This window comes from Ctenopharyngodon idella, chromosome 17 (assembly GCF_019924925.1).
Source record: "Ctenopharyngodon idella isolate HZGC_01 chromosome 17, HZGC01, whole genome shotgun sequence".
Taxonomy (NCBI): domain Eukaryota; kingdom Metazoa; phylum Chordata; class Actinopteri; order Cypriniformes; family Xenocyprididae; genus Ctenopharyngodon; species Ctenopharyngodon idella.
The window spans coordinates 28285353-28311729 of record NC_067236.1 but is presented as its reverse complement, the minus strand read 5'-3'; the positions used below and the strand labels follow the sequence as shown (position 1 = coordinate 28311729).

Below are 26377 nucleotides of genomic sequence, written 5' to 3'. Positions count from 1 at the left end.
GGAAAACCTGTACAGCACATTATGGCATGAGTCTGTATCCACTGACTAAAGAACAATCCTTGATTTTCAAAAGAGTTGAAAACAGGGGTGACTCATGAGACTAGACAGACTAGACTAGAAAGTACTATATAATTTTACAGTACTGTGTAATATTTTGAATCAACACTTAGTCTCAACCTCAGACAGCACGCCTACACACCCCTCATTATGCTCAAATAAAACTAAAATAAAATTTATGTATTAGATGAAAAACTTAATCTTAAAAAAACTTCTAGAAATTACAAACGTTGCCTTGGCAACTAACTGAAATAAATATGTTTAAGTTGAAGTAACTGTAACTGAAATAAAAATAAATTAAAACTAAATAGATTTTTTTTATTAATAACAGTGACAAAAGCACATAACTAAAAATAAAATTGAAAATTGAAAATATAAAATAAAAGTTTACTCAAAATATTAATAGATACTATAATAGCATATAAATAATACTAAAATAACAGGTTCAAAGTTCACATAAGATCCAGTCCAATGTGATTACATGGTCGTCACCATTTGTTTTTAATCTGGAAAACAAAGTTGTACCATGTTGCGAAAAATTAAGCAATTCATATAAAGAACTAGGCACTCAATAGTTCATTTACAGCATTACATTATTTAAAAAAAGATGTATCCAAATTTGCATATTATCTATTGCATACCACCTAAATTTTATGTGAGATTAACACTAGAACCGCCTCGGGGTCAAATTTACCCATGTCTGTTTATCAAATGTACTTAAGAGATTTTCAAAAAAATATCCAAGTCTCCCAGTCATTTACTTTTATTAAATTGTGTTTTTTACAATCACCTGTTGTTAAAAATTGTTTAGATAAAACCAGGGCATTTATACCTAAAACCACCAGCAGGTCAAATTTACCCATATAATGCCTTTATTTTTGCACTGTGTATGAGCAAAGTGTAGGCTTACTGTAAACAGTCACACAATGCATGTTCAAATAAAGATGATTTAGCCTAATCATAAATGTTCAAACTTTGGATTAATTATTAATTTTTGTTTTGCAATGTTTATCGTTTATTGTTCGCTACTGTGTTGCTATTTATTCAAGTCTGCTGCTATTTATTCAAGTCTGCCCATTTCCTGAAAAAAAGTTAAGAAAATAGAATGTCAAAGGTGCCTGGATGGTATACTAATTCCTGTAGATTTTCCAAGTATACTAATATAGGCCACAATGCATTGCGCTTCAGCAGAGGAGTTTATTATGGTTCTCCTTCCACTTCTTCGGATTGAAGTAATGCATTTTAATGTAATTCATTTAGATGTTAACACAAACAGTATATACTAGTCCAGATGACTGCTTTTTTGCATTAATAAAGTGGTTCTTGGACAGAAGAAATATGAAAAGTGCACCAGACTTTAAGCTGATTGTTTTATATTGTCTAAAGTCAACCAAAAGCCACACAGACTAATTATTTCCCCCCCTCTAAACTTAAATGGTTGTACTTGTAATTCATAGAATTGGAATTAGAATACAGACCTATGGTTGGTCTCTTTTTAAAGAAGACACTCAGCAGATTAACTCAATAAACTCCTAATTACTGCTTATTAATAGTTAATAATGCAGTTGTTAAGTTTAGGTATTGAGTAGGATTGTGTAATTCAGAATAAGGCATTAATATGTGCTTTATAAGTACTAATAAACAGCCAATATCCTAGTAATATGCATACTAATAAGCAATTAGTTAGAAGTGGACCCTAAACTAAAGTTTTACCAAATTGTGAAATATTATTACAATTTAAAATAACTGTTGTCTATTTAATTCCTGTGGCAGCAAAGCTGATTTTTCAGCATCATTACTCAAGTCTTCTGTCACATGATCCTTCAGAAATCATTCTAATATGCTGATTGGCTGCTCAAGAAACATTTTTTTTATTATAAATGTTGAAAACAGCTGTGCTGCTGAATATTTGTATTAATATATATTAATAATGTGGAAACAATGATACATTTCATTCAGGATTCCTTGATCAATAGAAAGTTCAAAAGAGCAGTGTTTATTTGAAATAGAAATCTTCTGTAACATTATAAATATCTTTACTGTCACTTTTGATCAATTTAATACATCCTTGCTGAATAAAACTATTTAAAACTATAACGACTTCCTTTTTAACAGTAGAGTATGTGCTAGCGGACTGGTACCTTTGCCTCTCCAGACCTCAGCGAGGTGGCAGCCGCTCTCCCCAGCCTCCTTACAGAATTCCACCACATCCTTACAGAGCGTCTCTGGAGTAATGGGCACCTCAGTCAGCAACTGTTGATTATCACTCAGAAAAACAGTCAGAATCATCTGTAAAGAGGAAAGAATAACATCTGTCTTTGAGTAAACTTGCAGCCTCTCATTTTTGACTGTGTGGGCTTCTCCTTAATCTTTCCTTGCCTTGTTATAATTCTCTAACTGTTTACATTATTTTTCCCAGTGGTCTGCATCACAACCGTCTCATGGAATGAATGTCAGTTGCAAAGACAGATGAGAGCTAAATAAAAGACATTCAAAATTTGTGCTGAAATTAAGGGAATTGCATGTTTATTCTGTGCACTGATTATCTCCCACATACCAAAACATATTTGCGAGGACTTTAGCCACACTCAAAATGGAAAATGTCTAAGGTTTTAAGGAGATTTAGGAAAGAATCTTCAGGAAGGACAACACAATTTGCATCATTTCCAGACGGCAATCTGCAAGAGTTATTTAATCCAGGATGGATGAATGGATGGATGGATAGATAGATAGATAGATAGATAGATAGATAGATAGATAGATAGATAGATAGATAGATAGATAGATAGTCAGACAGACTGACTGACTGACTGATTGATTGATTAATTGATTGATTGATTGGATTTAGAAAGCACCCCTAAAATAAAATTAATTAAAAAATCTAAAATGCAAAATATTTTGAAAAACATAAATCTGCAATCTTGGATAAACTTCGCAGTACAGTAAGAATAATTGTAATAAATAAATCTTTGTAGGTATAGGCATTTGGGTAATGCGTGTATTATATTACACAAGTCACTAATAAAATGTAAACACACCGATGTATTCTTCATCCTGCTTCCCTTCACTTCACTCAAAAATTTAAATACTGCACATCTTATAAATCCTTCTGAATTCAATTCCCACCCCGCGGGTAAGAATGGAGGCTTTACTTCTAAAGTGTAACACAATCCCTTCAAACAAGCAAGCACCGGATTGAAAGAGAAATTCTGTGAGGGTTGGATTACAGGGCAGAGCTATAATAATCTGATTAGGAGGGGGTGCAAACATGCAAGCGTGTGTGGCTACAGAGAGCTAAGGAAACTGTTTCGCTGGCTGAAGCCAAACAAATCCAGAAAGGGAAATGCTGCTATGATCTGTGAAGACAGCAGATAATCCCGACCTGGACAGCTGCCTGGAATTTTAGCGTCACATGGTTTCATATTAAAATAGCCCAGGGCCAAAAAAATGTCAAATCATGCTAACGCTCCACATGAACAATTCAATTACTGGACTCTAGCCATGACCAAAGACAAAAATTGTAAATCAAACAAAATTGAAGGTAGAGTCCCCTTCCAAAAATGAAAAATTTTCTCATTATTTTCTCAACCTCATGTCATTCAAAGCCTGGAAGCCTTTCTTTCTTCTGTGGAACACAAAATAACTTTTAGTACATAAATTGTAAAAAAAAAAAAAAAAAAAAAAAAAATTCATTTGTTATCACATTTTTTCTTTTGTCAAATCAACTTAAATAATTAATGTGGTTCAGATAGCATAATATTTTGAGTTTCTGTTGATTAAACTCATCACCTTCATTGTATTAACTCAAATTTTTAATTTAAATGAACTCAAAATTTTAAGGCAACCAGGGAACTTACTTTTTTAAATTAAACCAACAATTCCTTTTTACAGTGTACAATGAAAGTCAATGCGGTCTAAAACAATTAATTTGATTTTATATATATATATACAAAAAACACTTCTCAAAATATCTTCTTCTGTGTTTCACAGAATAAAAAATGTCATACAGGTTTGGAAAGATATGAGGGTGAGTAAATGATGACAAAATTTTTATTTTGGGGTGAACTATCCCTTTGAATAATTAAAAAAGTAGATCGACAGGTAACAGTTTACATTCATTATCTTAACATAAGTTAAAATGAACTAACAATGAGCAATACTTAATAAATAGCCTTTATTAATCTTAGTTAATGTTAGTTTCAACATTAACCAATCAATTTTTAAAATTTCAAAAGTTAGTTAATGCACTGTGAACTAACATGAACGAACAATAAACAATATATTTTTTATCAACTAACATGAACAAAGTTTAATACATACTGTACAAAGCATAAAGTTCATTGTTAGTTCATGACAAAGTGTACTGACTGACAGTATGTGAATCCTAGGAAATGTAACATCATCCTTTACCGGAAATGATTGTTCCAGATTCCATTCAATTAACATTTGATTACCTCAGAAAATAATTTCAACTCATCCCTCAATTTGTATAAACAAACAAACAAACAAAAAGATAGATATGTACTTAAAATAAAAGGAAGCAACATACCCCATAATGCTCTTAAACTTCCATTCCATACATGTTTTTTTGTTTGTTTTTACAAGTTGAGAGAAGATAATTATTCTGTCATAACCAACAGAATTACAACTTTTCCAAACTACAAATGCTAGCGTGCAAGAAACAAACAAACAACAAGCCTATCCCAGCATGCCACAATCATGTGCGTGAAATAGCAACCTTTGATTTATCATATCCGCGATCCATTCCAACTACAGTAAGACTCAATTTAGCACTACTCACTTACACATGCACATAAACACAAATGTCAGTCTTCTGAAATCCATGTCCCAGACATGTCTCGCTATTTTAAGCTGTACACAAGTGCCTAAACTTCTGTACTCAGCTTCTCCTTGTCTGCCCCTATCTTGCTCGACTTTAAGCCCTCCGGACTTTCACCTTAGTCAACCCGTGTGGGACCTTCAGCTTCCGGTCTTCCTTCTCCTGTGCCCGCACTCTCTTCTGCAGCCACGGCCTGCCCTTGGAGGTGCTGACCAGGCTGCGTAGCACCATACTGATGAACCTCCTCATGAGGCTCTGAGGTTGGGGGTTGATGGATTGAAGGAGCCGGGCAGCCCAGGCGCTGGGGAGCTGCCTGCTACCACTGGAGTGTGTCTGTCTCTCTCTCTCTGTGGGTGCCTGTCTGTTTGACTGAGTGTGTGTGAGTGTAGATACTATAGAGTGGTCAAGGGAAGGGGAGGGGGTTTGGGGGCATTTGGAAAGGGGAGGGTAGGCAAGCTCTCTCTCCCAAATTGCATTCCCTCCAGGAACAAGCAGAGGTGCCAGGGGAAGATAAGAAGTATCTGATGACGATACACAGACAGTCCTGTGACATGTCACTGATAGAGGGGACCAAACTCACTCACTAAAACACACACTTCCATGAACTCAAGCCGCCATAGGAAGTCATGCTCGTTCCACTTATGTTATCAAACTAAGAAGCGTGCAGATAGACAGCATGTACTTGAAGTATACATCAGCTTTAGAATTTGCTGATCATCCATTCAAATTATACACAATTTACATTTTTATATAGCCTAAGAAAATTGTTGCTAGGGTGTTCTAAGTGGTTACCAGGGCATTGCTAAGCAGTTTCTAGCATGTTCTGGATGATTGACAAGGCATTGCTAAGCAGTTGTTAGGGTGTTCTATAGGGCCCTATTTTTACGATCTAAGCACATGGTCTAAAGCGCATGGCGCAAGTGCACTTAGGGCGTGTCTAAATCCTCATTTGCTAGTTTAACGATGGGAAAAATGGTCAGCGCGCCAAAAGTAGTACCTAGTCTCTTAATGAGCCATGGGTGTGTTTTGGGCGTAACGTGCAATAAACCAATCAGAGACTCATCTCCCATTCCCTTTAAAAGTCAGTTGCACTCGCGCCATGGCGGATTCGCAATTTACATGGCGGAATTTGCAAGCGAAAAACTGAAAGTTCTCTAGCGAGAAAACGGATCTGCAAGGTTAGCGTGTGAGCAGACCATCTACGGGAAAAGCCGGATTCCACCAAAGCATTTTTATCTTTATGCAAACAATAATAATCTTTTACATTGTAATCCTTTTATTTTTAATGTTTGGTAAAACATTTACCAACAATGCACCTGAACACACTTCATTTTCAGACCAGCACGCCCATAGGCGCACAAATGGGTGCAAATGCATTTGCTATTTAAACAACGAGGCACAAGATGTGAAAATGATAACTGCATCGGGCTGAAACTAGCAAAAAACACTTGCGTTGCGCCTGTCGCCACATTGCGCCGGGTGTATGATAGAGCCCATAGAGTACATTAGCACCCGCCATGTTTTTCAGTGGCGCTGGTTCCGGAAGTATTTTTTTTCCTTTCATTTTTCCCATCAGGATTTTTAAAAAGTCTTCGTTAAAGAGTTCTAAGCCATGAACCAAGCCAATCAGCTATGAGGTGAATCACAACACTACAAACTTTGATTTGAAGAAAAAAAAGTTTTTGAAAATCAGAAAAGATACAAGACTGTATACTTAACACTTTTAGTGAGGGAAAGAACTACAATCCCCTGAAGCATTGCATAATCGAATTAAAAACGATGGAGAAATATAAAACTACTAAAATTTACAAATGTTGATTATATGTATAAAAACTATATATATTAAGTTTATTGCAAAATATGCATATACAAACATTTAAGTATTTTGAGAGTGTAGGGAGATAGACTCGATTACATCATTTGCAGTGTTTCATGGGAGTGGGCGGAGCTCGAGAGCTATTTTGGAGCTTGTTGCTTTTTTCGACTCTGATTGGTGGAATTTTCTGTACAGCATCATGGGTAATATAGTTTTTCACCAGGAATTCCGCTGTTAAACAATTATTTTGAAAATAAGCAGAAATAATACCATCAATTAACAACCTCGTAGTATGTCGGTCTTTAAAAGCTTATGTTACCGTTCAAAATGTAGATGGTTCCCATAATGTTGTTAAATGGTTGCAAGGGTGTTCTAGGTGGTTGCCAGAGCGTGCCTAGCATGTTCTGGATGGTTTCCAAGGCCTTGTTAAGCAGTTACTAGGCAGTTTTTTTAATGCATTGTTAAGCAGTTCCTATGGTGTTCTAGATTAATGCCAAGGCATTGCTAATCGGTAGCTAGCATGTTCTGGGTGGTTGCCAGAGAATTGCTAAGTGGTTGCTCAATTGGAGCCATCTACAGTAGAACTTCCCAGCACCAAGGCATTGCTAAGCAGTTGCTAGGGTGGTCCACTGTAGATGGTTGCCCACATTAAAACCACCCCCAAATATCTATAATATTCTGGTCTCTAGATATGACTTAAATCCCTCCTTAAAGGAGATTTTTTTTTTTTAATCAAAAAAACCCATTTATCTGACAGTTTAGAAAGGTAAGTTGTGAAAAAAAACCCTAACCAAAAATGTGAGAGTAATCATTATAACCACTAACCAACACCATCTTGTTCTGAAGCACTGAGCATTCTTGTTGATCTCTCTCTGCGACGATTGCGCAGTATCTACCCTGTAAGTCAGAGAAGAAGGTTTTCTGATTCCAAAGAAGGAGGTGAAGTCGCAGCACTCAATGCTTTGTCAATAATAAATCTCAGGACACAGGCAGGCCTTGTCACTGTGGGTCTTGGGCAGTCCTGACAAATAGAGCTCTGGCTGGGTATAGCTGCCCAGTTTCCACTGTAAAAACTGTTATTGGTTCCTTTAGTTTGTAACAACATGTCATTGAATAAGATGCTGTATGGAAAATCCTAGAAAAAGACAACGAAACACTTTTGTGAAACACTAAATATATAATACTGTCAAACTCCTAAATACCCATATTTCTCAACATATAAGTGTTTTTATTTATTTGATGCAGATGGGACATGTGCCCCTGCTCAAGCATTGTGGAATTGTTGACACTGTGAATGCTCACCTGATTTACTGTACTGAGCCATCAATAGGGTGTCCATAGCAACGACTGCACCCATGGAAACATGTCAGTTCCTCTCACTACACTGCTGGTCAAAGACTTTCATAGTTAAGTGCAGTTAACAGCAGTAAACAGCACACTCAATCTCTGAGCATTTAATGGCTCTGACAGCTCCTCGCTCTCATGGCCAACACCTGGACCCAGTGAGCTTGAAAACAGACGAGAGTATGTTTGGATTTCACATTTAAGTTTTAGATGGCATGGAAAAGCACTAAAAGGAAACTGGAAAATTCAGATTAAAGCATCATAAATTCAAGAAAAAATGTATAAATAACTCAAAGTTTGCAGAGAGCATTCTCCAGTCTCTTACTCATAATCAATAATCTTTAGTCACAGTTTTATTATTGATTTTTTTTTTCTCCATGTAGGAAAACAACATTGGTTGGCGTTGTGAGGTTATAAGCTTGGAAAAGAGTGCATGAGAGGGTTATGGAAAATCAGATGGAAATGGAAGAGGCAACGAACGAACAATATATTCTTTTTTCATATAACTTTATATAACTATATTTTTACACTTTTACACTTTATACTTTTATTTAGCAAGGAAGCATTACATTGATCAAAAGTGGCACAAAATCATTTATAATGTTGAAAAAGATTTGTATTTCAAATAAATTCTGTTCTTTTGAACTTTCTATTCATCAAAAATCTTGAAAAAACATATCATGGTTTCAAAGCTGTTTTCAACTTTGATAGTAATAAGAAATGTTTCTTGAGCATCAAATCAGCATATTAGAATGATTTCTGAAGGATCATGTGACACTAAAGACTGGCATAGTAAGTTAAATACTATATATTAAAATAGAAAACATTAAATTGCAATAACATTTCATAATATTACTGTTTTCACTGTATTTTTACTGTAACTATGACACTGCTGAATATTTCAATTACATTATTGATCTGCCAAGCATTATATCATGTTTGGTAATGATATAAATAATAAAATGTAGTTTCAATACTGGCTTCTGGCTTCAATACAGTGTTTCAGCCATGTTGAAGTTCACAATATAGTAACAGCTATAGACATATAAGACACATTCAGATCATAAATATTTACTACTATCTCTTACTAATGAATGTACAACACTGGTCACAAAATAATCAAAGTAACCATAAATGCAAAGGTGAAGTGCAGGAGTCAATGCTGAGGCAGACTTAGAGATTCAGCAATACTGTGGCAATGCCGTGAGGTCGCAATTTCAATAATGAGGCTCTGGGGAGATGTGAGCGACACTAGCGTGGACTCTAATAACTAAAGCACACTCTGGCTCAGCTGCCTATACTACAGTGATGTGGGACGTATTAAAGATCCGGAGCTGCCAACACTCTCTGTTCTGAGTGCAGATGAAGTTGTAATCTCACAGACAGAATGCTGCCTGCCACAGTGCAAAGGACAGGCCAAAACACAAGATGAGACAGTCAAAATGTGTGCATGTTCACAAGCATTCATTTAGGGCAGGGGTTTTCAATCTTTTAGATGCCACATATCCCCAAATATGATCATCATCATGCGATGGACCCCCATCCTAAAATTCAAAAGGCAGCTATACAGTATACATTCAATGTTTAAAGACCCAATTTTTACTTAGAGTCAAACCGAAATTTATTCAGACACCTTGAACATTTCATTCATTAATACAGTTTATTCACTATAGTTTAAAAAAATGGTAATACAAAATATCAAGATCTCAGAGTTAAATTGTGTCAGAAACAATTAATCTTAATTTTGTCAGATAACACTTAAAGGTGCAATATGTAATATTTTTGCAGTAAAATATCCAAAAACCACTAGGCCAGTGTTATATATTTTGAGTACTTGAGTACTTACAATATCCCAAATGTTTACAACTATTTGTAAATTGTGAGAAAACTGCAATTTTAACCAAGGCTCCGGGACGTGTGAGGAGTCGCCTGTCAATTGCGTCATACCCGCGTTACCCTCGGTTTCCGGTTTTATTTTGTAGAAACCATGGAAACACCAAAGATGCTTTAATATATTAGATGTTTTAATAGACAAGGGAACAACTGTTTTGATATATTTATAGACAGAAAACGAATTGTTGTTATATAGCTCAACACGTTTAGTCTTATTGTTTAAATCTAATTTTCTTGATTTTTTGCGAGTACCATGCTTTACCATGCCTCAGAGAAAAACACTATTTTGTCAAGTAGCTAACATAGCATAATCAGATGCAGCTTTATTTTTAGTAACAGTAATACAGCATTTTCTCCATCATACAATACGTTTTAAAATTAATTGCATGCCATTTATCAACACAAGCCATCCAGCATTTTATATGATATTCTAAAATCGATCTATCTTACTGCAGTGTGCAACTAGTGTCTCATAGCAGCCGCTGAGCAAACGCACAGAATAACATTATAACATCATTTTCAACACTCTCAAATGTATCTAATATGATAAACAGATCTGCGTTACCTCATACTCATGACCGGAAAAGCGGAAGCAGCGCCGGCGACTGTGACATTAAAAGTTCCGCTGCTCGCAACGTGTGTTGCGCAATCGCTCCAGCGGCCTCGTTCAGCTCCCAACAACATTCGGTCCTGCTCTGCTTCATACTACAGTAATGTTAATAATCGCATCCATGAACATGATTTCTTCCCGAGTCCTATCCCTATTCTTTTGCACCGTCCATTGAGGTGAAGACAACATGTCCCAAGATTCCGCGCTCAAACTTGGCGTCATCAAGCTACGCCTTTGTTTTGAATAGGCCTCTAGCGACCTCTAGCAGACAAAATTTTTACATATTGCACCTTTAAGCAAAACATGGTCAGGTCAAAGTGTCTGAATAATTTTTGCTTCGAAATTTTTATCAATTTTACTTGTAGTCCACTGTATGAAGAATTTTTGGGTATAATATGTCACAGTTTACTTTATTTTGCTATCCTCACATAAGTGAACTATAGTGTCCTGCACCCACTAGTAAAAATATATAAAAAATATAAAAAATGTCTGAATAATTTTATACTCAGTGCTGGGTAGTAACTGATTACATGTAATCTGCATAATCAGATTTCCAAAAATTAAGTACTTGTAATAAGATTATATTGTTTTAAATACTTATAATCAGACTACAGGTTTGTGGAATTGCTCACACTAGTCATATGCCTATCACTGAAAACTGAGACCAACACAGCATTTAATCACTGGATTTAATGTTTTCTCAAAATTTCATATCTAATCAGCTCCTTTTTATACATTCAAATGTATAAATTCACATCATTTCATATTTACATGCAATGCAGGGATTCCTCCAACCCCCTGAGATTTTAAGTTGATAAGTTAGGTCAATAATAAAATTAAGTTAATAATAATAACAATAAATAATAAAATTATGTTCACGGTTGTGTCGGTTAATGGTCACATGACCTGCAGATAAACAAGTACTTTTTTTTCTTTTTTAGTAAGCGCTTTGTTTTGATTGTTTTTATTTTAAAATTATTTATTTTACATTTTTATGAATTAATTGCATAATAGCTTTTCATTAAACTCAACACCTGCAGCTCCTTCGCGAACCATAATCTGGGAAACCCTGGTGTAATGTAGTATTTAATGCACTTTATGTAGTTGATAACAAAGAATGGAATATATTTTCTTTCTCTTTGTATTTTTATATCAGTATGATACAAGATTATCCTATTCAAATCAATGTGATAAATGAATTAGGTCAAAAGTAATCAAAAAGTAGTCAAATTATATTACCTTAAATGTATAATGTAATGGATTACGTTACTAACTAATTAAATTTTTGTCATTTAATTTGGAATAACTGACTACAATTTGTAAGTAATCTACCCGGCACTTACTGTATATACTACACCAATGTAAAATATTATTTATAAAATATTACTTTTTTCTTCTCAATTTGGTATGCTGTTAGATGTATTATTTTTTATTTATATCTAGTTTCAAGATATTTTTAATTACTTATTTTAATCTATATTTTTACTATTCATTTATTTTCACACTTTTCAGGTTTTTTCCTTAGCACTTTCTTGCAGACCCAGGTTTGAAAACCCCTGACCCAGGGCACAATTTGTTCAACCTTTAACTGGAAATTGACAAGAAAACATATATTATATTATATTCTCACAGCAAATGAAATTCTGTCATGGTTCATTTTAGAAGCTTTAATATTCAGTTCTATAGGAAATGAACAAGCTGTGAAGTAAACAGACCACATCTCCCTATTTACTGCCTCAATGCACTGCAAACGTAAACTCACACTTGCCATAGCTGTCATAGACTTCACACTATGGGCGTTTGTTTATGAATATTTAAAATGCTGAGAGCAATTTTACAAAACAGAACAACTATCACTTATTGTAAGTGAAAATTCTGAAAAGACTTTAACATAACATGAGGACAGATATATCTGTTTGCTTATCATATTTGATATTTTATGTATCTTGTCCCAAAGAAAGAAATTACTTTTGCATTTCCCCATCTGACAGTTCTAGATTTATAAATATTCATATGCACAGTAAGTCAACATAAACCACAGATCTGGGAAAAAAAAAAAAAACTGATCTGAGTGTGTTTGGAAGATCAATTCTTAAGCTCTAGCAGGATGTAAGGACATCTAAGCTCTAGTACTTTTATATTTACAAGTCAATCTGAAATCCTGAGGTTAATCACACATGTCTGTGTTGGAATTTAACATGTCACAGAATTATTCCGGTGGTCTAATGAAAGCAAAAGGGCCAAAATATGCAGTCAAAAGTGAAGGAATCTCTTGACCGTCTAATTCACTACAGGGGAAGTGTGCAGTCCATTAACTCTAAATGTGACCGCCTTTGCAAAGGTGAAAGGTTAACTTCAGTACAGAGGATGCTCTTTTCTTTCACCTTTGACCTTTGACCCCATCTAGCTCTCCCTGTAATCTGTGCTCTAATGTCTCCTATTGAGGGACACTGTCTGCTGCCTCATGGAGATGGAGGATAAAATGGCAGTTTCTACTCTAACAGTATTCTGTGCAATGGCTGGAAAAAGTGCTCTGGGATTTAGGGTGTGAGGGATTTAAAGCACACAGCCCTGAGTGAGTGTGTCACAATTTAGGAATTCTGACAACTTTTCCATAGCTCACTGCACAGTGCTTTCAAATATTCCCAATAGGCTAATGTTTCATTCAACACAGCCACAACTGCATCACTCTCACACAGAAATAATGACAATACAAGAAATCAATCAAAGCAGTAAAATACATCATGATTTCTAATTGGTAAAACAAGGGGGGAAAAAAAAAAATATATATATATATATATACACACACACAAAATATCACAAATACTAGAGTGTAGAACTATCCTATCAAAGCATCATATTAACTTCAAATACTTTGCAAAGTCAAATTCTTAATAAATATATTTTAATAGGGCATAAATACATTTCAAATTTAAGACCTATATTACTTTTTGTAACAAATTCTTTGAGTTCTTTTGAGTGTCCAAAAACGTTTTGGGGCCATTTATGTAGATATAAAGAGATCCTACATACTGTGCATTTCATTTACTCTGTCATAAAGTAAGCCAACTGATTTTAACCAAACTCTGAGAAGCCTAATAACTTTACTATTGTTGTAAAACCAGATATAACAGTGATTATTATAATAGACCGGTAATAGAAGCAACCCAAAATGTAATGTTAAAATCCATACTACACCCATATGACAAAATACAGCATGACTGCTTCCCTAGTTATGATTGACAAGCCATAAGAGTCGCATTCCTGCATGATAGTCTAATGGAATCCCGCACTCCAACGCAATGTATAGCCTACACAAGTTATGAATGAATGTTGACAGAGCTGTCAGTCACGATCCTGAATGACTGTTCTGAGTTTGAGCGCCAGTAAAGTATCATCAGCTGTTACAAACTTACCGGCATCATGATTGCAGAATGGCGAAATCAAACAGGGAGACCTGGATAAAAAAATAAAAAAATAAAAAAAATAAAATAAAATAAGCGCCGGCAACTCCCAAAGGAGCAAGGACAAATAGTTCAGTGATTAATTCTGTTATTCAAGCCCTTTTCCCGTTATGAGTTTGGTCCTGTGAATGTGGTGAAAGGATGCGCCATCTGAACTGGGTCATTTACGTCACAGCGGCGTCCCAATCCAGTGGCTTCGATGTTTTGCGCAGGTTTTTATGGCAAGCCGTTTTAACATTTAGCTATTCATTTACACAAATCTAAATGTTTTATCCATTTTCATTTTACTAGTAGACTACTTATTTTTAATGTATGTACTATTTACAAACTATTCATTTGATTAATATATGCCTATATAATTATAATAGGAATATGTCTGAAAACTCCTCAATCCACTTTGTAGTGAAAACTGGAATAGATACTAGTAAATATCTAAATAGTTACTAGTAACTAAAGAATAAGCACTAATGACTGAAACAGGTACCAGCAACAGCTTACTTACTTATTAGTTTGAAGTCAACAGCAGAGGTCACGTTAGACTTTCGCACCTATCGTAAAAATTCTGTCTTATCAATTATTACCCATCATTTTAATTTTTATATTTTAATGATAATAAGACATTTAATAGCTTGTTTTCATTCACATTTTCATTTTCATTCACGAACTTAATGGATATGCATTTATTTACATTATGAAAAGAAAGTTGAACAAAGACTTCATCTTGAACAGTTGTCGCGGATAGTGAGTGAACACGATCATCCCTTCCTCTTTACTACTTTACAGAACAAAATAAACATGAATGAACATGAGAAAATATGTTGAAAGATACAGTAGCTTACCGAAATCTGTATCACGTCTTAATCAGTTCAATCAGTGTTGCAAAGAAAAGCCGTTCGTTGACCATAAACTTGACTGTCAGTAAGAAAAATAACAAAACAAACTGAATTAGAAACATAATTATGTAAGTATAAGTATTATAACTTTATTATTATAAAATGGACTTAAACTGGGTGCTCGTCTGTGTGTAATCAATCGCATCATTTTCATTTTATTCTGGAGACTGAACTCGCGCTCTGCTGCCACACTGGAGCGCACTCACCACCAACTGGACAGGGGTGTGAATTACAGTTACAAGTTACAAAATATATTTTTAAAGAATAAATGTTAAAGCGGATTGCCATAGGTCTTAACCAGTCCGGACAACGAAATTACGAATAGTACTACAACTGTGAAGGTTTAGCTAATGAATATTAAACATGCCATACTGACGATGACCGGTAAAACTTCCAAAATCGTCCACTCACGCAAATTAAGTAATATTCATGAGCCATGCCCTCACCATAGTATGATTCTCGTCGAAACATCATGCATTTTACTGTCTGTCCAGTGAATCTGCATTGCACCGACTCGTGGTCAAGATAAGAAAACACCACCGAATGAGAAGTCCACATGTACGAAATTACACGAATATTCTCTGCTTTTGGTATTAAATTATTTAAAAAAAAAAAAAAAAATGTAACCACCGGATTTAACATTCACCACTTTTTCTTTTAAACAGGAGTTACAGCAGTTCAGCTGATTACGTGTAATAATACAAGATACATGCTATATGTAGCTACTAACGAAAAGTACCATATTATCATTTTAAACGTCCCACGATAGTACAATGGCATTACTTGAATTACTTTACATTCTACATCAATATTGAAATTCACTACCATGATATGTATACGATTTCTATTGTTGTACAATCTGACATCTAATACGTTACTAGCTTACAAGTGTATAACATGGCTGTCTATGTAAACATTTATGTTTCCCACCCACATTATTGAAAATTAGTGTGAGAAGAAAAAAAAAAAACACATGACAACAAAAATAAAATTATTTGATTTTTTTATTATTATATGAATTTGACTCATTTCATTCAGTTTAGAGAGGAACAAGTTTTATTGATGGATTACTAGGCTTTCCTTCATCTGTCCATTTTACAGATCTAGTGTCCAATAGTGCTGTGAATATGTCTTGGAATGTTTAATATCTATAACATTAGATACAGTAGTTGTGCCCATGTAACTTTGGAGAAGCTGACAAACATTCACCAACCAATTCACCAACAAAGTGAATTTTTCATGTACTGCAGGATGTTACACAATCCAGACAACTGGGGACATCTAGTTTTAGAGAGGGCATAAAACACTAACAACTGCAGTCAATCATTACACCAATGTGTTTGTCACAATGAAAAACATTGCGCTTTGCCTGCGAGTTTACATGACTGGCTTAACTGTTTGGTCAAAAAAAAAAACCCACCAATGCTGTGTAACCTGTTTGTGTGCTTGGCACTGTAATACAGCAAAATCCTGGTCTAATATAATAACCAAACAAAAACTAATCATAACACTAACAGTAAAAATGTCAATAGTTTCCAAAGTTCCTTTGGACGAATGTTTCTCTACTGAATGCAGCAGTTTTGACCATTGGCATCCTTGAAGCGCAGGCGCATCTTGGGTTTGTATTTTTCAAGGTACATAAGTTGTTTGGCGTTAAAAGCCCCACGCCTTTTCCTAAAAGAAAAAAATAATCATCCACATCATAAAATGACCAACAAAATCATATCCTACAGAAAAAGAAAAGAAACTTCGCTTGTGACTCACTGTCGAATAAACTGGACAGCATCTTCATACATCATCCCGCATTCGATTAAGGCTATGGCCACCAAGACAGGAGCTCTGAACACAAAAAATGCTGTGTTCTCATTTAAAACTACTTAAAATAAGTCAAGAGTCAAGTCACTTTATTACTAAACAGGAATTTCCCTAACTGATCTAGATAAATGTTGAGGTTCACAACATTACAGCACAAAATGTTCCAAAAGAATGTGTTACTGCACATCAAGATAACTCAAATGACAGTGTAATAGATCAGTGAGCAACAGACAACCATAAACCAGCATTTGTCCTGATAATACTTACCGTCCCAATCCAGCAACACAATGTACTGCAACACAACAGCCTGGTTCATCCTTGAATTTACATTTGAGAAGGTTCAGCCAGTCATCAACTATTTGGTCAGGGGGTGAACAACCATCATCAAAAGGCCAATCCTAAAGAAAAACATTACGATTTAAAGGATTAGTTCACTTTCAAATGAAAAATTACCCCATGATTTACTCACCCTCAAGCCATCCTAGGTGTGTATGACTTTCTTTTTTCTGATGAACACAATCTGAGAAATATTAATAAATATCCTGACACATCCAAGTTTATAATGGCAGTGAACGGGATCAACGAGTATGAAGCTCAAGAGAGTGCATCCATCCATCTTAAACGTACTCCACACAGCTCCGGGGGGGTTAATAAAGGCCTTCTGAAGCGAACAGTGCATTTGTGTAAGAAAAATATCAATATTTAACAAGTTATAAAGTAAAATATCTAGCTTCCGCCAGACTGCCTTCCATAAATATGGATATTTTTCTTACACAAACGCATCGCTTTGCTTCAGAAGGCCTTCATTAACACCCTGTAGCCTTGTGGAGTACACTTTCTTGAGCTTCATACTCATTGGTCCCGTTCACTGCCGTTATAAAGCATGGACGCATCAGGATATTTATTAATATAACTCAGATTGTGTTCATCAGAAAGAAGAAAGCCATATACACCTAGGATGGCTTGAGGGTGAGTAAATCTTGGGGTAATTTTCATTGAATTTCGTTCACTAAAATTTTGTGCAATCATAAGAGTGGAGAGAAGTAAATAAAACATACAAAACACATATACAATGATCACTAAATTCCGTCAGAAACTTTTGGACTGTTAATAGGGGTTAACAGCAAATCTCACCAAAACTTCAATGCCTTCCTTTTCCACTGGTGTTTTGTCATAAGTTGCATCACAAACCCGGACAAGCGTCTGCACTCCAAAGCTCTTCAGTTCCTAATAGATAGTGACAAATAAAATAAATATTCAGCTTTGTCACTCATGATAATATTGCTATTCATATTAACCTCAACCATCTAGAGACTTACCTCTGTAAACTTGGTCAGCTGTGAATTGGTGGGATTGTGAGTGATGAGAAACCTCATGCATTCGTAAGTTATCTCAACAGGAGCAGGGCGATTCATTTTGACACTCAACTGAAGTTTTAATTGTACTTGATGGGAAAAAAAACAACTTCCGAATCTTCTACAGGGGTACAAATAATGATTTAAAAATATCTAAGCTCTTTGACTTTTAGGCAAATCTCTGAATGTTCTAAAAAAGGGAAACAGGAGAAGGAAACCACTTTCACGCTCCCACGGTTTTAAAATAAAAACTAAAGAAGGGAACTATCCTTCTGATTCGCAATTTATAATTACCCCATTCAGGAGAGGAGAGATGATCAGTTGGCACTAGAGAGAGGGAAAAACGATTCACTCTCTAGTACCTGGATTGGCTCGAACCGATTCATACACTTCAACTTTGGACAAAAAAAAAAGATGCTCCCCGAAAGTGCAGAATGTAAGACGGGCAGTCAGGTAGTATAATCTTCATATGGCAGGCCCTCTGTTCACTTGTCCACAATGACCAGGTGCTGTGCCTGGCAGAAGTCTCCACTCACACTGACAAACGCCATAAATGTGCAGCCTGGAATAAGAAAAAGATGGTGACCGATAAATAACCGGGGTAGTGGATCCTAAAGCATCACAACCAGCAAGTGCAGTGAATCAAAACATGTCACCATTAACTCCAAATGGTTACTGGATATAGCCTACAGCTGAAAAGAGACCTCATTCCACTGCAGTTGATATTGACTTTGGCCATTGGATGGATAATAAACTCATAAAAGCATACAGGTCTTGCACCACATACTAAGACGGTGGTTTATATGGAAAATCCTATCATGCACTTACTTTCAATAAGTGAACAGAAAACAAGTTGAGAACTCTGCATTCTATCTTCACCATTCGTGACTGTCTCTACTTTGCACCTAGAAAAGATAATCAACATAAAACAAGCACTAAACAAGACTCTTCTTCATTCCAACCTGAGTTAATTTTTAAAGAAACAAGTCAAGAATGGAAAATGGAAACAGCTAAGTACTGTACAGACTTTAGTTATAAAAGATAAGCTTACCTAAATAGTTAGTTCACTTAAAAATGAAAATTAACCCATTATTTACTCACCCTCAAGCCATCAGTATGCGTACAGTCGTCTAGTTATTTGAATTGATAAAGTTTTAAATATGGATATTTTTCTTACAAAAACGCATCGCTTCGCTTCAAAAGGCCTTTAATAACACCCTGGAGCTGTATGGATTATTTTTATGATGGATGGATGAATTTTTTTGGGCTTGAAAATCTTCAAAATAATTTTATTCATGGGATAATTTTCATTTTTGGGTAAACTATACCTTTAAGCATTCAAATATTAACACACCATCTTAAAACTGTAAATATAAAGGAGCAAAGATGCTGGAGCCAATCTACACATGCCTATGACACATATCTCGCTCACCTCATCTACTGCCCAAGTCTATTTTTGACCATTATCTCATTCTTAAAGGGATAGTTCTCACAAACATGGAAAATCTGTCATTTACCAACCTTGATACTGCTCCAAAGTCCAAACCCATATAATTTTCTTTCTGCTGTGGAAAACAAAGGGAGATGTTAAGCAGAATGACAGCCTCGGCCATCATTCACTTTCATTGCATGTTTTTCTCCCACACAATGAAAGTCAATGGTGACGGAGGATGTCGTTCTGTCTAACGCGCTCCTTTGTGTTGTGTTCCACGGAAGAAATAAAATCATATTTTGGATTGGAACGACATGAGGGAGAGTAAATTACAAAAACAAACAAACAAAAACATTATTTGGTTGAACTATTCCTTTAAGACAAAGAAATAGTATGTATGCTTGGGTTTTTCACATTTGCTGACTACACGTTAATCTATATTTGTGGAAAGCCAATTAAACAACCATTTAATTCAAAATTAACATTCATTAAAGGAGAATTGTTTTGTTAATCTCTACAAGAACAACACCATGCCCGTAACACCCACTGCATTATTTGGTTGAATATGACATATGTATTATAAAAACAGAACTCGTTTATAATGAACAGCCTTGTTATCTAAAAAATTAATACATATTTATATATAAACAATATACTATAATTACATTACAATGGTAAAACATTGTTCAAAAAGTCCCAAATGTTTTACGAGATTAGTTCGCTCTTGTCCTGCTAGCATGTGTTTTAGCTGCTAAATGCGTATATGTTTAAAAAAACACGCACATGTTCATAATTCATCATTCATCTAGATGTTTATAAATAATAGAATAATATAGATATAATTTCATATAGATACTCACAGAGAGCTGACGGTAGATATGAATACCGTGACAAAGAGAATACGGATTGAGAGACGCTGCTAGCCGGCTAGCTCTCCTCTACCGTAGAGCTCCCGTATCCAAGCGACAATTCCGGTCCGCACAAATGACCGCTGATTGGCTGGCAGTAGTCACGTGGCCAATAATCCCGCACCTTTTACACTCGAACGTTCAAGATGTTAGTTTTTATCCGATAATGGGTATCGACCAATCCTGTTGATTGTTCCCATGCCCTGTACATATTTTAATGGTTGTTTGTTATAATTGTTTGTGATTATTATTATTACAGCACACATAAAAGGCTTCGGGGATAGGTAAAATTATATACTTTCAATTAGGCTGGATAAATATGAATTAATTATATAAGAATGCTTAGGTCTATATTAAATAAATTAGTCTTAAAAACATATTCGATCCAATGGTCATATATATCATTCAAATAAATATCTAGTTTAAATGCAATATTTACAAAAGGTATTAAAAAAAAAATCAGCTCGTACAGCTTGGAAGTTGCACAGATTTTAAAAAAGAGGTTATGTCACCATCTCCTGGTGAGAAAGAGTTAGAGCATGAATTAAAAAAAAAAAAATCAATTCTTAGCCAGACCGACAACATATTTCTGCGGTCTGTTTTGGAATGTGTACTATTAATATATTAATGATTTAAATGATATTCGTGAAAATGTCATGTATGTTTTCCTGTATTATATAATGTTTGTTGTTTGCTGGGTGTGGTGATGGCACATGGCAAGGCTGCAAGGCTTGCAAATGTATCCGGACACTAGTATAGGCCAACTCACATTACAGTCCCTGTAGACAGATCTGTAAGATGATATCTAATGAATACCATGCACCACCCACACTCCAGCACCGCCACACCCTGCAAATGAGGCTGCATCATCACAGGTGTCTCTTATGTGAACACAGTACTTACACTCAGGTATGTCCCTAGATCAGGTTGGACAGGATCGCTTAGGGCTTTTAGTTTCACCTTTTCACATTTGTTTTTGCTTTTTTGAGGTTCCTGTTTCAATGCCTATCCGTTTTGGGGTAAAACACGGTAAGATCTTCTTTTGTACTTTATTAGTAGCCTACTTATTTATTACTGAGTATACCAAACAAATATAGGCCTTATCAACACTGCAATTATAAGAAGCTTTATGAAAATGCAAAAGTTGATTTATGCTTATATACAGTAGGCTAAATTGAACTAATACATTATTTAGTAATGCATTGTATTATTTTGTGCATATATTGAAGACCATATGACATGTTTCTTTTAAATGAGCATTTTTATGTTTTTAATTTTTCAATGACATTTTTGAAAATAAGGCACATCAACAACTGACTAATAACCTTTAATTGCCATTAAAGTGAAATTACTGGACATAAACATATAGGAGCCTAATAAAAATGCTCATTTAAAAGAAAAACGTCAGATGGACTTAAAGGTTTTTGCATCTAAAGTCTTCATATACACACATACTATATATTCTTATATATTCATCAGTATCCAGAAAATATTCAGCATATTAGAATGATTTCTGAAGGATCATGTGACACTAAAGGCTGGAGTAATAATGCTGAAAATTCAGTTTTGCCATCATAGGAATAAATTACATTTGAACATATATCAAAATAGAAAACAGTTGTTATAAATTATTAAATTGCATTAAATTGTCATAATATTTCACTATATTACTGTGTATATATATTTATATATATATATATGTACACAGTACTGTGCAAAAGTCTTAGGTCATTATTAGATGTTGTTTTAGCAATGGTATAATGACCATATATAATTATTTCTCAGTCTTTATTAGAATATAACCAGAAAATACAGTAAATTTGTATGCAGTTTGTATGCAGTATTAAAAAAATAAAAACAGCTTCTATAGACTAAAGTGGCAAGTATTTAGTGACCTCCCCTTACACTTGAGCAATAGCAGGAACCTGGCTCTCTTAAACCTAAATGGAATGAAAAAGGACTGGAAGGCCAAGAAAACATTCAAAACCTGATGAGAAGTTTCTCAGAGTTTCTTCTTTGAGAAAATGAAAGTCTAGGAGACATGTGACAGGAGGTAACGCTAAATACTGTATTTTCTGTTTGTATTGTTATAAAGAGACTGAAAAATAAATATAGATGGTCATTAAAACATTGCTAAAACAACAAAGCTGGTGGTGGCCTAAGAATTTTGACCAGCCAGTCTGGTCATTCTCCTCTTACCTCTGGCATCAACAAGGCATTTTCGCCCACGGAACTGCCGCTCACTGGATATTTTCTCTTTTTCGGACCATTCTCTGTAAACCCTAGAGATGGTTGTGCGTAAAAATCCCAGTAGATCAGCAGTTTCTGAAATAGTCAGAGCAGCCCATCTGGCACTAACAACCATGACATGTTCAAAGTCACTTAAATCACCTTTCTTCACCATTCTGATGCTCAGTTTGAACTTCAGCAGATCGTCTTGACCATGTCTACATGCCAAAATGCATTGAGTTACTGTCATGTGATTGGCTGATTAGATATTTGTGTTAACAGGCAGTTGAATAGGTGTACCAAAGTGTGTGCGTGTGTGTATATGTATATGTACAGTCAAACCAAAAATTATTCAGATATTTTTGATATATTTTTACTAGTGGGTGCAGGACACTATAGTTCATTTATGTAAGTGAGGATAGCAAAATAAAGTAAACTGTGTCATATTATACCCAAAAATTCTTCATACAGTGAACTACCAGTAAAATTGATAAAAATTTGGAACCAGAAATTCTTCAGACACTTTGACCTGACCATGTTTTGCTTAAGTGTTATCTGACAAAATTAAGATTAATGTTTTCTGACACAGTTTAACTCTGAGATCTTGTCATATTTTATTACCATTTTTTTAAACTATAGTGAATAAACTGAATTAATGAATGAAATGTTCAAGGTGTCTGAATAAATTTCGGTTTGACTGTATATATATATATATATATATATATATACACACACACACACACACACACACACACACACACACACAAAATTTATTACAAAACTGCTAAAAACATGTTGGAGCAACTAGCTGTGACAAACCCTGGTGTGATCCAGCAGGATGACAAATCCACATTTCTGTCTGCAAAGTCAAAACAGCAAAGACTTATAATGAGCAGGTGAAAACATGCTTGGAAATATGTGTCAACGCAGGCTTGTTATATTGAAATGTGTCATCCTTGTGATTGCAAAAACCCTTATTATTAAAAAAAAAAAAAAAAAAAAACTGTCATAACTTCCATTTAAAGTGCTTGGAACAGAATCAGTTTCTGCAAACTTTCTGATAAGATTTTTAGAAACAATCTGGAATACCTGTTATGTGTGACTAAATCCCTTTTGGAGTTTAAATATTAATCGAAGACCAAATCTCCACTGGCTAATTAAAAAGATAATCAGCAACACAAAAAAAATGACAAAAAAGCCATTAAGTTTTTGGTTAAATTTAGACCATACTTTCCTGACACCAGTTGTCAAGAGATTCACTGACCCAAACTAAAATGGCCTATATTATGCAAAAGTGTCTCTTTTGAGTTTCATGATTTATCATATATAACTGTTTATTGCAGGTTTGTGATCAGGGATGAACTGGACAGGACTTGAGTCCCTTCTTAGCGGGGTCAATAAATATTCAACAGTTTTTGGTCGAGTGTGGCTGTCAGTGGTGTTTGTGTTCCGTGTTCTGGTGTTTGTGGTGGCGGCTCAGCGCGTTTGGGGCGATGAGAACAAAGACTTCGTGTGCAACACCAGGCAGCCCGGCTGTGTCAACGTCTGCTACGACAGCACCTTCCCCATCTCTCACATCCGTCTGTGGGCCTTACAGCTCATCTTCGTCACATGTCCATCACTCATGGTCGTAGCCCACGTCAAATACAGAGAGGAAAAAGACAAGAAGTACACTGCTCTCCACGAGGGCAACCATTTATACGCCAACCCTGGAAAAAAACGCGGGGGTCTTTGGTGGACCTACCTGTTAAGCTTGATCTTTAAAGCGGTGTTTGATGCTGCCTTTCTCTATATTCTTCATCACATGTATAAAGGCTATGACCTCCCCCGCCTTACCAAGTGCTCGCTGGACCCTTGTCCCAATACGGTGGATTGTTTCATCTCGCGCCCTACAGAGAAGAAAATCTTCATGATCTTCATGGTGGCCTCCTCTGCTCTCTGCATCTTCATGTGTATCTGCGAAATGATTTATCTCATTGGAAAGCGTATACTCAAATACTGTATGATGCCACAATCACCACCGCAACGAATCAAAAGACCTGATCCCACTCTCTCCAGCAGCCAAAACTTGGGTTTACAAAAATTAAAGGACACAAAAATGGACAAGACTGCTCTTTAATGACAGCTGTATGTTGCAAAACCTTTACAACCTCCCTGAGATTGGGATATTAAAAAAGCCCTTTTTCTCAAACATCCAAAATGGTAGCAAACGAATACAGATAGATAGATAGATAGATAGATAGATAGATACATAGATACATAGATACATAGATAGATCATATTGAAAATAATGTTGATAAATGAAAAATGTTATGAGGCATTTTAGACATCATGTTAATTTTAAACAGTGGTAGATATATATTTTTTATAAAATGTTTTTAGAGGTTTAAAGATTTTCACCGCATATTTGATGTATTTATAAAAATGTATGTATTTTTGTTGGAATTTACAGTAAATGCACTTTAGAATGGAATTTAAAAGCACAATGCAGGAAAAAGTTGGGTGAAGTTAGCTTGACTGAATATATGGTGCGATGAGTGTCAGCGTGCTCTATGCAAATATGGTATCAGCCGCAACCTCATTTGCATTTTTTTTTCAGAAGTACCATACATTTTAAAGTTTTCTGTGTGTATTCAGTGCATATGATATCAATAAAATCTCATTTATGTTGCTTTGGTTTCATTAGTTTTCTTGAATTGACAGGATGGGAAAGGTTATCGTTATATTAAAAGGAAATGTTACGCAAAAATAAGAAATCTGTCATCATTTACTCACCTGTATGTGTTTCGAAACTTGCATGACTTTCTTTTTCCATGGAACACAAAAGGATATATTTATAGAAGAATACTGAGAAATTGAATGGTGCCTTTCTTTTTTTCACACAAATCCATTATATGCCTTCAGAAGCCTCGGAACAGAGTGACTGAGTTGTGAAAACCACTTTTATTATGCCTTTCTTTTCTTTTCTTCCCCACTTTTATTGATTGGAAAAAGCAGCTCTAATATTAACTCCTCCAGTAACACTTTACAATAAGGTTTCATTTGTTAACATTATTTAATCTATTTATTAACATCCAGCTGTTCATTGTTTGTTCTTGTTAGTTCACACTGCATTAATTAATGTTAACAAATACAACATTTGATTTTAATAATGTATTAGTAAATGCTGAAATTAACATTAAGATTAATAAATGCTGTAGAAGTATTGTTAATTCTTAGTTATTGTTAAAGTAGTTAACTAATGTTAACAAATAAAACCTTATTGTTAAAGGGCTAGTTCACCCAAAAATTAAAATTCTGTCATTAATTACTCACCTTCATGTCTTTCCACACCCGTAACATCTTCGTTCATCTTCAGAACACAAATGAAGATATTTTTGATGAAATCTGATGGCTCAGTGAGGCCTGCATTGACAGCAATTTCCTTTTTCAATGCCCAGAAAGCTGCTATAATACAGTCCATGTGACTACAGTGGTTCAACTTTAATATTATAAAGCGACGAGAAACACTGCTTTCATGGTTTTTATCAAAATTATCTTAATTTGTGTTCCGAAGATGAACGAAGGTCTTACGGGTGTGGAACGACATGAGGGTGAGTAATTAATAACAGAATTTTCATTTTTGGGTGAACTAACCCTTTAAGTGTTACCACTCCTTTTGTGTCAAGAAAGTCGTTTTAAGAATTAAATTTTTGGGTTAACTATTCCTTTAAAATGACTT

General features: G+C 35.0%; 3 protein-coding genes across 8 annotated transcripts in view; 1 reads left to right on the top strand and 2 right to left on the bottom strand.

The window, feature by feature from the left end:
• Positions 1-14182, bottom strand: part of ppp1r13ba (protein phosphatase 1, regulatory subunit 13Ba) — a 44996-nt gene extending 30814 nt beyond the window's left edge. For 2 of the 5 annotated variants that reach the window (XM_051868402.1, XM_051868403.1), the window contains exons 1-2: positions 5015-5267; positions 2199-2346 (exon numbers count right to left, since the gene is read on the bottom strand). In XM_051868402.1, coding sequence (XP_051724362.1) covers positions 2199-2346; positions 5015-5146 — 280 coding nt within the window. In that variant the 5' untranslated portion in view covers positions 5147-5267. Of the gene's footprint in view, positions 1-2198; positions 2347-5014; positions 5268-7538; positions 7849-8015; positions 8185-13976 lie in introns of those variants that run through there. The other 3 variants (XM_051868405.1, XM_051868404.1, XM_051868406.1) reach the window with 3 other exon arrangements.
• Positions 14183-15903: 1721 nt separating this feature from the next.
• ptp4a2a (protein tyrosine phosphatase 4A2a) lies at positions 15904-20528 on the bottom strand. 2 transcript variants are annotated; one of them, XM_051868577.1, is made up of 7 exons: positions 20380-20528; positions 18916-18992; positions 18052-18649; positions 17867-17959; positions 17000-17130; positions 16682-16756; positions 15904-16591 (listed from the first exon to the last, which is right to left on the bottom strand). In XM_051868577.1, exons 3-7 carry the CDS (start codon positions 18145-18147, stop codon positions 16480-16482), a joined length of 507 nt encoding a protein of 168 aa, XP_051724537.1. In that variant the 5' UTR covers positions 18148-18649; positions 18916-18992; positions 20380-20528; the 3' UTR covers positions 15904-16479. The 2 variants fall into 2 exon arrangements, with proteins under 2 accessions (XP_051724537.1, XP_051724538.1); XM_051868578.1 differs by lacking the exon at positions 18916-18992 and having other exon boundaries at positions 20380-20501.
• Positions 20529-20587: 59 nt separating this feature from the next.
• Positions 20588-25626, top strand: gjb9a (gap junction protein beta 9a). Its single transcript, XM_051868576.1, has 2 exons — positions 20588-21456; positions 24000-25626. Exon 2 carries the CDS (start codon positions 24014-24016, stop codon positions 24773-24775), a length of 762 nt encoding a protein of 253 aa, XP_051724536.1. The 5' UTR covers positions 20588-21456; positions 24000-24013; the 3' UTR covers positions 24776-25626.
• Positions 25627-26377: the final 751 nt, after the last annotated feature.

What these genes read in the sequence shown, in the direction of transcription:
- ptp4a2a (XM_051868577.1), bottom strand. Translation starts at nt 18,147, where the DNA reads ATGAATCGCCCTGCTCCTGTTGAGATAACTTACGAATGCATGAGGTTT. An exon ending in AGCTGACCAAGTTTACAGAG is followed by an intron (nt 17,960 to 18,051) that starts GTAAGTCTCTAG and finishes ACTATCTATTAG; the next exon opens with GAACTGAAGAGCTTTGGAGT. An exon ending in TGTGTTGCTGGATTGGGACG is followed by an intron (nt 16,757 to 16,999) that starts GTAAGTATTATC and finishes TTTTGTGTTCAG; the next exon opens with AGCTCCTGTCTTGGTGGCCA.
- gjb9a (XM_051868576.1), top strand. Translation starts at nt 24,014, where the DNA reads ATGAACTGGACAGGACTTGAGTCCCTTCTTAGCGGGGTCAATAAATAT.